Source organism: Neophocaena asiaeorientalis, unplaced genomic scaffold (genome assembly GCF_003031525.2).
Source record: "Neophocaena asiaeorientalis asiaeorientalis breed wild unplaced genomic scaffold, Neophocaena_asiaeorientalis_V1.1 scaffold131, whole genome shotgun sequence".
Taxonomy (NCBI): domain Eukaryota; kingdom Metazoa; phylum Chordata; class Mammalia; order Artiodactyla; family Phocoenidae; genus Neophocaena; species Neophocaena asiaeorientalis.
The window spans coordinates 1,043,142-1,058,194 of NW_020173201.1; the positions used below are offsets into that span (position 1 = coordinate 1,043,142).

The 15,053-nt window shown below is 37.5% G+C and overlaps 1 protein-coding gene and 1 long non-coding RNA gene across 7 annotated transcripts in view; one reads left to right on the top strand and one right to left on the bottom strand.

Moving 5' to 3' along the window:
• RNLS (renalase, FAD dependent amine oxidase) overlaps positions 1-14,654 on the top strand; it is a 266,454-nt gene extending 251,800 nt beyond the window's left edge. The window contains exon 7 of the mRNA XM_024744819.1: positions 11,603-14,654. Coding sequence (XP_024600587.1) covers positions 11,603-11,755 — 153 coding nt within the window. The 3' untranslated portion in view covers positions 11,756-14,654. The remainder of the gene's footprint in view (positions 1-11,602) is intronic.
• Positions 1-15,053, bottom strand: part of LOC112399585 (uncharacterized) — a 443,663-nt gene that overhangs the window by 251,349 nt on the left and 177,261 nt on the right. For all 6 annotated transcript variants that reach the window (XR_003003259.1, XR_003003260.1, XR_003003255.1 and 3 more), the window contains exon 4: positions 2,720-2,795. This is a non-coding gene — a long non-coding RNA (uncharacterized LOC112399585). The remainder of the gene's footprint in view (positions 1-2,719; positions 2,796-15,053) is intronic.

Sequence of the window (15,053 nt, forward strand, 5' to 3'; positions counted from 1 at the left end):
GGACAAAACACTCACGCCAGGGGCTGTGATTGGGTGAATGGGGTTAACTAAAAAAAGAGGCACAAGGGAATTTGGGGAAGGCTGATGAGAACATTCTCTATATTGTTTTATAGTGGTAGTTACACAGCTGTGTATGTTGTCAAAATTTATAGAACAGTACACATAAAAAAGAGTGAATTTTACTGTATGTAAATTATACCTCAATTAATCTGACTTTAAAAACCACTCTTTTTTTAACCTCCACTATTGTCTGAGGAGCACAAGCATTGACCCTTTTATTTTCACAGTATTAAAAGTAAAAAGAAGGTTGTTTCTAGACCTTGAAGATCAAAATGGCTGCAGTCATTTTGCCATAATTTCAGAACCCAACCAAAAAGCTATTGGGTCTGTTCAACATGAATGAGGACCAGAAAGAAATAATGGCCATGCTTCTGGGTTGTCGAGAAGAAGGGAAAGGGAGTGGGAGAAGGGATGAAGAAGGATTGAATTAGTGGGAAATTAAGCAGCTATTAACTTGAGTGGGGGGGGAGAAGCAGTGATTAGACTCAGCTGAGTAGGAAAGATGATTTTTTTTTTTTTTTTTTAAAGTTTCTCTCTCGACTCAAAATATAAAGCATTTTTGGCCCTCTACATCCTTGGAGCCCAAGCAATTGGATCCTTTGAGAGATTGTGATGCAACATTTATATTTAGATGAAAACAAAAGGATTCAAGTCTGTTAAATCACCTTGTAAGCAGGAACTGGTTTTTCTACCCTCACACCTTATACGGTGCTCGGCAGCTACCAGGAGCACAACAAATATTTGAAGAGTTAATGAACGAATATACTAAAACTTGCTGAAGGACAGAACGACTTTCTATTAAATTAAAAACTTTAAAGGGAAATCTAATATGACTGTTGCTTTGTCCATTATTACTGCCACAGTACTACAGAGAAAACAGTATCTCATTATCTCCTTTATTGTGTGCTTGTTCTGAATAAGTTCTCATCAAAGTAGACTGCTCCAGTGTTTTCAGGACTTTAAAAGACAGAATAGGTCTAAAAGAATTCAATGTAGACATCACCAATTGAATATACAATTTCAGCAAAGTATGTCCTTTGCAGTTCGAGCCCGCTAAAGCTGCTACATGGATCATAGAATTGATGTGTGGCACATTCTGCCTGCATCTACCCAATGTTTTATTAAAATAGAATAGACAAATACCAATAAAGAGAAAAGCTACACTGAGAATTGACCAAACCACATCACTTTCTTCACACCTAGGGTATTGCAACCAATAGTAATTTTACAGCAGCTCTCTGTGTACCAGATACAGAGCTCTGTAGCCAGAAGCCCAAAATACAAGCAAACCTTTCCCTAAAGCACAACAAAGAAACAGGTTTATGAAATCACCGTTAAATATAATAGAACACTGGAGAGATGAGTAGAACAGAGGCAAGATAAGATGATGCACATAACACATAAGAACCAATTTAAAATGTACCGTCTCTGCAGGAAAGCAACCATGTGTTGATAAAGCTCTTTATGAATTTTAAGTACTATAACATAATATAGGATTGAGAGCCTCAAACACAAGTGACCAAAAGAGGTACAATATTTTTTAAGGAAATATACCTAAAAATAGATTAAATGGTATCATCAGCACCCTGAATGTATCATTATTATCCCAGTTCTGAGTATCACTTATCTTCAGTAATATGCGGTATATGGTTAAGAAATAATCCTTATCAACACTTTTCTTAAGAATGTAACAAACATATTCCATATGTCTGTGATTTCTGGCTGTGCCACAAAAATCTGCACATGGAGAGTTGACTCTTCTAAGAAAGAATTTTTAAAAGATAAAATAATTAGACATAAATTGGCTAGGTCATCCAGAAAAATTGTGTTTTTTATCCTTTGTCACACTTGTAGCTTTCAAGAATGTATTTACCATCTCTGAGGGAAAAAGTTATTTAAAGGATTATTTAGACTTTATGTCTGTGCAGGCTTAGCGCAGTTTAGCTATAATCTATGGAAATAGCATAGACTGTGTCACTGTGGTCTCCGTCTTTTGAAATAAAGGCAGACATCTGTATATCCCTTTACACACATGCATAGGCATTCACACATACACACTTATCTAGTTCTATTTTATACCCCTTTCAAGGTATTCTTTATACAATGGCATTTTATGAGATGAGGGTGAATTATCTGGGTATGAAACCATCTTTACTACCTATCTGAAGTTCAGACTGATTCAAATATTCCTAGTGCCTTTGCCTGGACTCCACAAAATGTGAGCTAGAGATAGAGAATTCAGCTTTCCAGGAGTGATGACGTAAGTGTCAGCACAAGGATTATGGACACCAGAAGAGTTGTTTCCTGGACAATGAAGTTGCTCAAGAAAGGAGTTAGAATGGTGAGGTGTGATGACACAGAAGGAAAAAGAAAAATTCAGAGACAGAGAAACGAAGGGAAGTCATTTTCATAGAGAAAAAAATTCCTCCACATTTAAAGACCACTTGAACACTGAGAATTTAAAGCTTCCAAAAGTTTGAATTAGTTTTTTGTTCGCCCATGTACGTACATCCTTTGAGCAAACATTTATTCGATACCAACCATGTACAATGGAGATGTAAATGGAGATGCTGGAAATACAAGAATGAATAAAACACAGTTCCCATAGCTTTCTATTTCTGAGGACTCAAAAGGCTTTTAAAAATCAAGTATCTCTTACCAAGTCGTAATTTGGTGAGTTAAATGTAGAGGAATCAACGACATCTTACTGCCTTTTCATCAAACTCCAGAGGGACCTTAAAAAAAATAAGAGAAAGGGATAGACACATTACATTTTTAATTTGACCAATAGAAAACATTTTGTACTGTTAAAAAAAAATCTGTATTCAACTTTCATTTCTCATATCTCCCTTTCCTGTATCATAGAAATTTACTTAGGGGTCAGTAGTATTTTTCACTATTGACACAACACTACAGTCTCATCTTTATCAGAGTGCCTGGACTAGTTCCCCATCTATAAATATGTAAACAAACATTTCCATTGACATCAGCATAAGTTATGGTCTCTCCTTCATTTACTTACATTTCTCCCTGTTTTTGTAAACAGGCATATATAGATGCTTATAATCAATGCCTTGGGAATACGGTAAGAATGAGAAGATGTAAACAGAGAATCAATACAAACCACATTTACCTTCTAGGTACTTGCAATTTGGAGGTAGGTATGTATTCCACATTTGATTAAGTCTTTTTCCCCCATTCCTATTTTTCTCCACACCTTTTATGATTACTACCTGAAAATCTCGCTTCAGGTAAACAAACAAAATGTTTTACCCCAGATTCTAGGTCTGTCTAGATTAATATTTGTATAAAAGGGAGGTTGTGCAAGTTTCTGGGAAGTAAGTTTTGCACAAGATTTTATTCCATTTTTTAAAATTACTCATCCACTCACCAAGTCCAAACTTAGGTTGTCCAGTGTTACCTGAGATTACTGAGAGTTTTTCAAAGCCGACCTTTGCTTCTCCCCAACCCCTCTTTTACGGGCAACATTCCTCAGGCTGACAGAGACTCTGCTCTGAGCCACATCAAGCACCTCACCCCAGAGCAGTGGTTCCAAGCGTGTTTACTTCATGGACTAGTAAAATCCCTCTAACTATTTTGGGAACCAATATAATATTGCTATCTTTTTATTCTGCAATTAAGAATTTAAAAAGTAAAACATAGCTACAAGAATTTAATGCAAAGAATAACCCACCCAAAAATATGTAGTAAAGGTATCACCTCATAACAATTTATAAATAGAATACATTTTGCTCTATTTAAAAGTTCATAATTCTTATTTTTTCTCTTCTTGCCATAGATTGACTTTTGGGAAGCACTACCTTTGAGCTTTGCATAGGGGCTCTAAAAGAATAAGTTAACCAGATATTCCATTTCTGCTGTTTATGTACTATGGCATGGGTTCAGGTTTACATTGGCAGCAGAGTAGAGGAAGTGAAGAAATGTATGAATCAGCTCCATACCATCTCAGGCCTCCTAGCTATTCATATTGCCCGTGTGGTCAGTACCTCACAAACACAATGGACAGGGGAAATGCCAACACAACGATATTATGACTCAGAGCTTACCCCAATCAAGTTAGTGTGCAACTAGGAGACAATAAGATTTCCTTGAAATCCAGGGACAGTTTAAGGAAAGTCACCCTCTGACATTGGAATTGATTAAAAACCGATTCAAAAGATGTAGTGTGTGTATCAAAAGCACAAGTGATGGTTTAGACATCTCCATCTGCTGTCAAGACTCAGGCATACCCAAGTTTAAATAAAGTGACCCTGAAGAATGTAGAGCAACATATGCAAACAATAAAATCACCTACAGTCTTTAACAACACCAGAGCGTTTTTTTTTAATGTGAATTCTTTCAAATGCAATTGAGAAATAGGAGGGCAGTAGTACCACAGGGGAATCATATTGGTTTTGTACATGTTTACGTTTTCTCACAAGCAAACAAATATTTGCTTCAGCAAATATGAAAATCTTAAGAAAAAAACTGAAAATCTCCAGAAGTCTCTTCCTTTAGTGCCATAGTGGCCGCTACAGAGGCCTCAAGAACCACTGGGTTTTCCACCATGTTATGCTCTTCAGCAAAAGTGTAAGTGCTGATGAAATAACATTTCCCCTTTGGTAAAATGATGGACTGATGAAGAAGGCTATATCCTGGATATTTTTAATTTTGGTCAAATTGGTCTCTTTTAGAAGCAGCTTCCCCTCAGGACCTATTACATCTCAAAGGAGGAAGCATAAGCCCCAGAGTTTAGGCTGCAAAGATGTCCCTAGATTTAGAGGCTGGGAAAATGTTATTAATCTTGCTAGTCACTTTATTGTTTTTGTTACTGCTTTCAAAGTTCTTTAGGTTTTGAATTACCTGCACCAACTCTATCTTCCTACAAGCCCTGATACTTGTAACACACAGCTTTATAGAACTATGGTTGTAGCCAAAATATATGTATTTTATTTTCACCCAGCAGTCAAAGACCCGATGTGACCCATGGAAGGGCAATGGTCTAGAAGGAGGTTACTAGAAGGTTATTAGAAGGAATTGGAATTGAGCTTCCAGCATCATTAGAGGAAATGGCTCCTGATGTGATTCTAATTCTTGGCATTGAAATATCTCTGCATTGGACAAAGGCAATGCATCAGACTCTCCTGGCTTAACAGGAAAAACGGGGAAAAAAACAGTAAAGAATATTTAATTCTCTTATTTCTAATTACGTGTTTGCTCTGCAATCTTCTAATCCAGGATTGGTATATAGGATTCCTCTCAAGTGCCAACTCCAATTGACTGGTAGTGGCTGCCTGAAGCGATGAAGTGAGAAGGATGCTGAGGCCACTTCTGGGCTCAGTGGAGAAGAATGCCACAATTGATTAGTGATGTCTGTCAGGAGATACCGCACATGTGTCACCCCTATAATCTATGTTACAGTTGAGGAAATTTGCCTACTAAGATGAATGGTCTAGGCAGACAACAAGATTCGGTTCTGGAATCGGTAAATTTACCTTTGTGAATGAACAAATCGATTTTGTGATAACCAGTCCATCTCTGTCAGTTTCACCTGAGGCTGCTCATTTGGGTGAATTGAGAAAATGGAGGGTTTAAACCAGCAATGCCGAAGACCTTAGAAATCCTGACACTGAGATGCTGCTTGCCTGAAAAGGCCCTGCTTAAAGGATCCTACCATTCAGTATCTTTGTCCTACTTATGCATTTACTAACTAGTAAGTTAGTAAATGCATAACAAGTACTTCTTCTCTTACCCTATTTAATATTTGCCGTATTTTATCAATTGTAAGATGCCATCAAATCGGTGTGCACCAGGAGACAGTCAGGATGTGGTGTTCACACACGTGAATTTGGTTATTTTTAGTGGTCTAACAGTGGGACCACCACCGCAACCCCTTGATATTTAAAGTAACAAATAATTTAAGGACCATTTGAGGACAGAATATGAGCCTTGGTTCCTCCCTAAAAACCTTTCTTTCCCACTGGAGAGAAAGTGCACAATCAGAACTTGGAGAACAGGTATCAGCGTCTTGGAGGAAAACCCCAGAAGGACAACTCAGTGGAGCACCCTTGTAAGAAACGGTGCATGGCCAGCACTCAAGGCTGCGCGGAGGACAGATTGTGTGGGGAAGAGCATGCACATTGATGCCCTTCGTGGAAGAGTACTTCACAGAAGTCAGACTCTGAATGTGAAGATTCTGGAAAAGCTAACCAACTTATTCCTCTTTTATTTCCTTTTTAGTTTGCAAAAGATCTACATGTAGATAATTCTAAAAGAACTTCTCTAGTAAGTATAAAATGAAGCTTTGTGTCATGCTGACACCATTTTTAAAAATTTCTCATTGGTACTGAAAATATTGATGATGCCTTAGCGTCAATGAAATGCAGTATAATCTACACCCATAACAAGCTGCAGCAAGCACCTGATTGTTCGTAGGTTGTCTGAGTTCTCTCAAGTTAGCTGCACAGCTAGGATTAAAGCTTATGAGACCTTAACTCTTGCCTAGGTCACTTGAATATCACCTAGTGCCATATTTCAGAAAGTAAACAAGTGGGCTGAACGGACAACTAGAACTGGTCACCCTAAAATGGAGCCACCGTGTAGGCCAAATCAATGAGATTGTTCTATGGGTAGACTTCTGACAGTCCAAGGACAAGCTTTAGCTGTCAACACAGGTTTGGAAGAAAGAAGGTACATTGTCATGTGTGTCACTGAATTTTTTTGCTAACCATCAACTATAATTTTGTGGAAATACCCATTTAGCCTACTTGTCTGCCTCCCTCTTTCTTTTCATCTTTAATTTCATTCTCACCCCCAAGGGACTATTTTTGTATGACTTTTCACAATTAATAATCATTATAAAAAGAAACTATTAGGTTAAATCATATAAAAGTTGACAGTATTTTACCATTTCTGACCTACAGAATCAGCAAATTTATGTAGTTTAATTTAATACATGACATAGGAGACATTCACATACAGCAGTTCGCAGAGACATTTATCGTTACTGAGAGCCTTCTAAATACAATAGCTCTTCCATTTGAGCTTCTGCCAGCTCTGTGGGAGCCACTGAACAACACTTCTTGTGTAGCTGGTTCCCTGTGAACACCATCTGATCAACTATGTGTACGATATTCTGTCTTTTTTTAAACTCAGTAAACATTTATTGCACACTTCATGTGGGCTAGACACCATTTTCAGCCTTGGGTACAAAGATTAGTGCATCACAGTGTCCTCACTTTTCAGAGCATGCAGTCTAGGAAGGGAGACAGGCATGGACATCATTACAGTGCAAAATGGCAAGTAACATAATAGATATAAATAACATGCTGAAAAGGCAGTTACCCTGCCTGGCAGAGCAAGAAGACCTCTGAGCAGGTGACATTTGTGCTAGTTCTTAAAGGATAAGCAAATTACTTGGCAGGAAAGAGAGGGAACAATACAACATCACTAAGCAGAATGACTTGTTCAAAGTCACAGAAGCACAACAAAGGAGGATGTGCTTGAAGAACCTTAGTTTGAATGTAGATAGGACACATGGCAAAAGTGAGAGAAGCAGCAAGAGGGCAGGCTTGGATGGAGGTAAGATTGGGTTATGAAGGGCCTTCCATGGGGGGCTGAGGAGTTTGCAGTTTATTCTACAGGTGGAGAGGAGTCACAAGACACACATGGGTTTAAATCACTTAGCTATAAAACTGCTTTTCCTGCTTTGAATTTGTATGTCCAGTCCAGTCATCACCTAAGTATATAGAACCATTATATTAGCGACCCACAGTATCAGCTGCTGCAGTTTCAGTTCTTTCTTACCCGCCCTGGCACACATGTGAGCCCAAGCATCCTGGATTTCCAAGGGGTTGTTTCAGCCCTGACATCTCTCTTAAACACAGTCATTGAGCTGTGGTTCCTCACTGTGGCTGGAAGCATAGCCAAAGGCTGCATTACTGTGAGAGATTGTGGCTTTGACAATTACGTGCTGCTCCACTGCAGGGCTCTCTACTTCACATGGGTGAAGGAGGTTGCCAACACACCCTTCATGTTTTCATATTTTCCTCGTTGGGTAATTGTAAGATGGGCGAATCCACCTAAATGCAGCAAGATTGATTTCATCCCAACTGCAGACTGGCTAATCAGTGGCCCAGTTTTCCAGCCATGTGATCTGGCATCTGGCACTTAGCACTCATCAAATGAAATTACACAGCACCGATGAATTACCACCTCACCCCTAGGCAGAACCTTTTTCCTTAAGCTACCTCCTGCTTAATACTTGTCTAATGTTTAACAGTGCCATGGTTTATCCATACAGGGATGTCAGCTGGAATGTATCAAAACTTTACTACAAATGTTGATTTATATATGTGTGTGTATAAACACAGACACACATATAGGTATATGTACATGAATATGTATGAATGATTTATCCCATTTATGTGAATTTTCCAGATGACTATTAAACATTTTTGTTTTATCTTACTTAAATTAAGTCTTTATGGAAACATTTCTGAAGCGGTTGGAGGGGCGAGTTCAGGAGCTCTGCTTTGTTTGAATGTTTGTTCACCTCTGAGCTTTCTGTCCTCAGGAAAGTAACAGTCTTTCTGAGTCTCAGCTTTCTCAGCTATAAAACGAGAATAATAGCAACTACCTCATAGGTTGCTGTGTGAATTAAGTGGGGTGTGCGCGTAACGCATTTGCTATGCAGCGAACATTCAAGAAATGCCGACAATTAATACTTTATGCATATTAGAGTTGATTCTGGAATATTGGGGCCTTCATCATGAGCATTCATGATTGCAGGAAGACTAATAGCTAGTACCCTTGGGGACTATTAAGAGCCAGAAAGTTATTTGCCCTCCACTAAATGACCCCAGACTGCCAGGCTTTTTCCCAGCCCTGTCTGGTTTTCGAGTGTTTCTACAGCATCCCTTGCTTTCAGACTACGAATTGTCATGTTCTAAAATCGCTAATATATAGGAGCCCAGCAGTTTCCTTTCTCCCTTAGTGTTTCACCGACAAATCAAATCATCCAACTTGTTTAAATTCCATCTAAAGCAGGAGATTAAGAAGCTCCGATTGAACACCCAAGTCTGTGCTTCAGTGTCTGTACTATGTGCTATCTATTTTAGCCACTCAAAGGTCTTTTCTACCCATTTCAAGGTTATCGGCTATGGAAAGACAAATAGTGCACCATCTCACTTACATGTGGAATCTAAAATAGTCAAATGCATAGAAGCAGAGAGTAGAATGGTGATCGCCAGGGACTGGTGGGAGGGGAAAATAAGGAGATGTTGGTCAAAGGGTACAAAGTTTCAGTTGCATATGATGAATCAGTTCTAGCAATCTAATGTACAGCAACATGACTATAGTTAATTATACTGTATTGTACACTTGAAATTTGCTAAGAGAGCAGATCTTATCAATTACCTTGACTATGGTGATTATTTTGCGATGTATACATATAATACAACATCAAGTTTTACATCTTAAATATATAAAATTTTTATTTGTCAATTATACTTCAATAAAGCTGGGGGGAAAGAAATTATGATTCAACATAATAAATTAAAACTATGACCTAATTTTCTTAAAAGATTATCTGCTATGTCTATGATAGATGATATTGCTATCAAGTGACCTCCAGAAACGTGAGGGGATACTTTTAACATTTTACATTTGTATTTGATACAGGTCTTTAAAGGTCCATATCTTAAGTGATTCAAGAAGGAAATAATTGTATCACTTCTTTTTTTTAAAGCAAAATATGGCATATAAATAAAAATATCTATGCAAAGTTTTTCTGGTTTTAAAAAATTATAAAAGCATATACTAACTCAGCCTATCAAAAACCTAAATCAGCTCCATAATCCAAATAGCATTTATACATTTCTTGATTTTTTGGTGTGATTTTTAAACAAGCAAATCCTCATGGGCCTTATTCTATTACTCTTCATGAAAACACTGTATAAAGGAGACCAGACTGCCACGTTGTAGTCTATGTGAATGGCGCCCCCTGAAGTTGTGCGGGAAAGTAGTCCCAAGTGAGATTGCCTTTATAATAGCTTTGTGTAATTTGGTTTTTTAGGGAGTTTTTGGTGCTTCAGTAGCCAAACCACCAGTGTCCAAGATAAATACATTCATCTCCAGCTCATTCCCCTTGCTGTGAATGCTTGTTAGCAACATACATTCCAATTTAGAGAATAATTTTTCCAGGAAATAACCTCTATACCTTTTTCATCATTTCAAATATTATAAACCTGGTTCTACAAAATAAAATAAGTCCCAGACTTCAGCTGATTCTCCCTACTTTTGGTGCATATATAGTAAATTCTAAATTCTTAATAGACTTTATTTATAAATTTTGTGTTTTTAAAATTTGAAACACAATATTCCTCTTATTTTGCCTCTCAGTTATGTCCCTTCCTCCTGTCAGCCCTCTCCCCCAACACACACACACACACACACACACACACACACACACACACACACACTGTGACCTGCCCCACAGATTCCTAAACAGTACCCATAGACTGTGATGTTTACACATGCTTCTCCTTCTCTTTGGAAAGCCCTATACCTGTTTCCTCCCCTGGCAAACTTTTATGTGTCCATCAGAACTCACATGAAGTGACCAGTCATGCCCCTTTGAAGCTTTCTCTGTCCTCTGTCAGGTGTGCTGGCCTCCTCCCATGTGTTCTTATAGCACATTGCCTTTCACTCTGTCTTAGGCCTTAGACACTTATATGCCAGCAGTCATGCTGAACTGGAAACTCCTTAAGGACATGACCCTTTAAATCTCTTTTGAATCTACCTTGTCTGGCACATAGCAGGTCCTCAATAATAGGTGAATGATTTCATGAATTTTGTTCTCCCTAATGAAAAGATTAACTGTACTTTCAACTAATTTAGCAGATCATGACCTATGAATTTTGAAGTTCAATACACTTCTGGTTATCTTATCAAATAACTGAAAAAGTAAACATTTAAAAATTTCAATGTAAACACTTGGGCGAGAATCATGCAATTCTTCAGCTCTTCCAGGGAGACCAGATATGGTTACATTTGCAGAAAGGAGCAATTTATGGAACTAGTTGGAAATATTCTATGTTTTCAGGCTATCTTCTTTACCAAGATTGAAAGTCAGTACATAATTGACAATAAAAGGATATGGTGTTCTAATTAGTGGGAATAAAGGAAAAGTAGTCCTTGCCCTTGTGACTGATTGGTTTAGGAAAATGTTTTCATTCGTAGAGGAAGGAGGAGGTCCTCACTTTTTTTTTCCTCCACATGGTGAAAAATTTCAAGCTGAATGACAATTAGCACTAATCTGGAACTTTGTAAATTGTGATGTAGCCTTGCTAGTCAAACTGTGAATGTATATTGTTTGCACTTAATCCTTAACTTAGCCAAGGGGCCTTGGCTTAGTTTTCCATTGCTCGTTGTGAAACACCTTGATTTCTCCAGGTAGAGAAACGTTCCCCAGGTAGACACTGACGTGACAGCACAACAGAGCACAGAATGTCAATTTCAATTATTTTTTTAACATTTTCAGGTTACAAATGCTGCTGCCAACTCTCCTGGTCAAATGACTCTTCACCTCAAACCTTTTCTTGTGTGTGGAGGGGATGGATTTACTCAGTCCAACTTTGATGGCTGCATCACTTCTGCCTTATGTGTTCTGGAAGCTTTAAAGGATCATATTTAGTACCTGTATTCTTATCTTTTACATGTACTTTGGGGTTTTCACAATTTTCTGTCATTGATTATTTTGTTTTATATTTTGTTGAGAGAAATTACCGGAAAATTGTTCTTTACTGATTGTTATTTTTCATATGGAGTAAAAAATCAATTTTATAATTTCAATAGTTACAACTCATGCTAGAATGAAATTCCTTGTACTTTACACTTTCCTCCACTTTTCTGAATTGCCATGTCTACTCCTTGTTGGAGGCAAAGTAGTGCTTAAGAAAAACAAATGACTCTCCCCCCAAATTATGTCAAATCAAAGTAACAGTTCATGTTCAGAAACCTTTATTATTCTTTTGAAAATTTCAATCCCAAGTGAAGAATAATCATTATCAAGGCCTCATTATAAATCTTCAAGTATGTCCTTGATTCAGTATTTTTACAAATTGCCAAACTACAAGATTCCTCCAAACTGTGGATAACAGAGTGTAATTTTTGTTTCTCATTTCTCTTCCAAGTTATTAAATGATCCTGAATTGTAGGTCACATATGTCATCATCTCTAAGAACGCAGTTTGGAGGGCAACTTGACTGACAAAGAAATGTCTCTTCAAATTTTCAGAAAATAACCAGATTCAACTTGACTTTCCAAGTCACACAGTACTTTTTAACCTTAGGGGAAAAAAATCCAGTCTTAATAGGAAAGATAAAAATTAAAGAGAAACTGAGAGAAATTATATTGATCTTTACCTTTTGCTGTCTCCTGTGGCTAGTGCTGTTACTTTTATGTCCTCTGCAGTATGTGCTGTGGCATTTAGACTCTGTCAAGTTTAATGAATTTAATACAAAAAAATTTACTGAACCAGAAAATAGATGCACTTAAAACAGTTCAATATTTGCCAACTTAGCGGTTCAGCATATCACCCACATGCTTCAGTGACAACCCCATGACTTGCTGGCTGGAGAGAAATTGATCCCCAGCCTTCCAAACAAGCTACCTGTTGCTAATTTGGAAAGTGAAATGGTGAGTTCCGTTTTGCCATTTTGAAAGGAAAGAAACTGTTGTAGCCTCTCAAACTGAGAAAAGTTCAACCAAAGACTCCTTAGCTTGGTAGTATTTAAAATCTCACACTTACGTGCCCACTATCATACATACACACACACACAGGCACAGGCAGAATTTGTTTGTGTAACTACAGAGTGGGTTTTGTGATTCTATGAAATGTCATTATACATCTCCTATCAGCAATCAATTCATGGAAAACTGAAATGCCTACATGTGGTTAACATCACTTATTTTTGAAAGCATAGAAAGGAAAAGGGAAATTACTGTGATCTCTGGCATGATATGATAAAAATATTGAGATTTCTTTCATCATTTTGGCCTATATTTGATTAACATTTGTCTTTATTCTGGTTATACCCTTAAAATATGGTAAAATAGTACATTCAAATATATTAAGTAACTATTCTGTTTTTAACTAATATAATTCTGGAGCCATTTGAGTGAAAGCATACTGAAGATTTAAAAGCAGTGTTATATTCGTCTCATGAGTGTATATACTCCCAAGAAGAGAGAGAAAATGATTTATAAGGTGGAGTGGGTTACCTGCAGAAATTATTCTAAGCCATTACTGACGACTTTTAATATCTATTCATTCAAAGTGTGTTTCCCTAATAATTGTGTATCTGCTTAAAGAAGACTATGGCAATACGGGAATGCACTCAACCCTGCTTAGTATGTAGATCATTGTTACTTTGCTAATTTAATCATTTTGAAAATTCATTTTACATTTAGATCCATCTCTGATAGAAACGGACCAATTCCCTGATGCTCAAATAAGGAAAGAAAATGTTTCAAAAGTTTGTTTCTCTATTTTCATTTACCTCTTCCTCTTTAGAAATTGAAATGGATATGGGAATATCTTGTGCTAGAAGCCATCAAGCCTCAGATGGCCAGGATGCCCTAAATGACCCAGGGCGAAGGCAGCTAAGTCCCCTGAGAAATAGGGGTCAGCACCTTTTGGCAGAGTTACCAAGGTGTATGTATGTCAGCGCCACAGGACCACACAGCACCACAGTACTGCCAAGCAAGAACTTTTATTAAACCAGCCAAGGAAGTCTGCTCTGTTTTGAAAGGAGCATATTCAAGTGAGAAACGGCTTGAGCAGTGGGATGATTTAATACTTGTTAGCTGATAAATATAGACTTTGCTGGAATAAAACTTTATGATGCAGGTTGAAAAGCTTAATTACTAAACTGTCTATACACATCTTGCTCAGGCAGCGAGGGTGACAAATTATAGCAGTCAAATAGTATTTTTCACCTCTGGCATTTCTGAAGGGGAAAAGTATGCCTAAAAACATCGAGAAAGCAGTAATAATCCCAGACCAGATATTACTGAGAGAAACGAAGACACGTCATTGAGTCACCAAGTCTTCTGTGCAGAATGCCACCATCACCACCCCTCCGCCTACTTACTACCTTGTTAAGTAAAAAGAACAAGGTCAATTTTACATTTATCTGGCATTTTATACATATATATATATATATATATATATATATATATATTTCCATCCTCCTCTCCTCTTGTGAAATAAACAGAGCAGAGAATTCTTATTCACATTTGACAAATGAGGAAACTGAGGCACAGAGATTGGCCAACCAAGGTCACATCATCAAATGCAGGACAAGAACCCAGGCCTCCCATGACCCATTTCTATTTACATGGCACCATGCCGGTGCCAGATGAACATGATAATTAAAGCTGAACTGAAATATTAGTTGGAGGTGCAGTCAGTACCATGTGGTCCTCTTATGGATGTTTCATTTCAGAGAGCTAACACTAATCCTGATGTGATGCCTACAGGGATCTAATATAGAATAAAGTCTCCGTAAGTACTAGCTAAGTGATTTACATTCCTGTCATTTTCATTTGCTGGTTTATTTCCTTCTTTGGGGGGCACTTGCTGTGAAAAATGGCTATATCCTAATGACACTGAATTTCAACCAAGCAGTAGTTGGTTAGCAAACAGGCTTCCTCTGCATTCAGTGTTTCCTTCTGTATTCCTCTTTGTCTCTCTATTCCCTTTGTTTCATTCTCTCCTCTATTAGTTTCTACCATTTCTTTCTCCCCTCTTATTTTTCCCTCCTACTTCTTACCCTGTGTCCCTTCTCAGAAATCTGGAATATAAATGCAATCACATTATGACTCATAGCATTTGTAATTTTTTTGCTTTAATATAATCTCTTTTCTCTAAAATTTAAAGCAGCCAATGCTGCATTTTATTCAAGTTGATAGGATAATCATTATTTTGA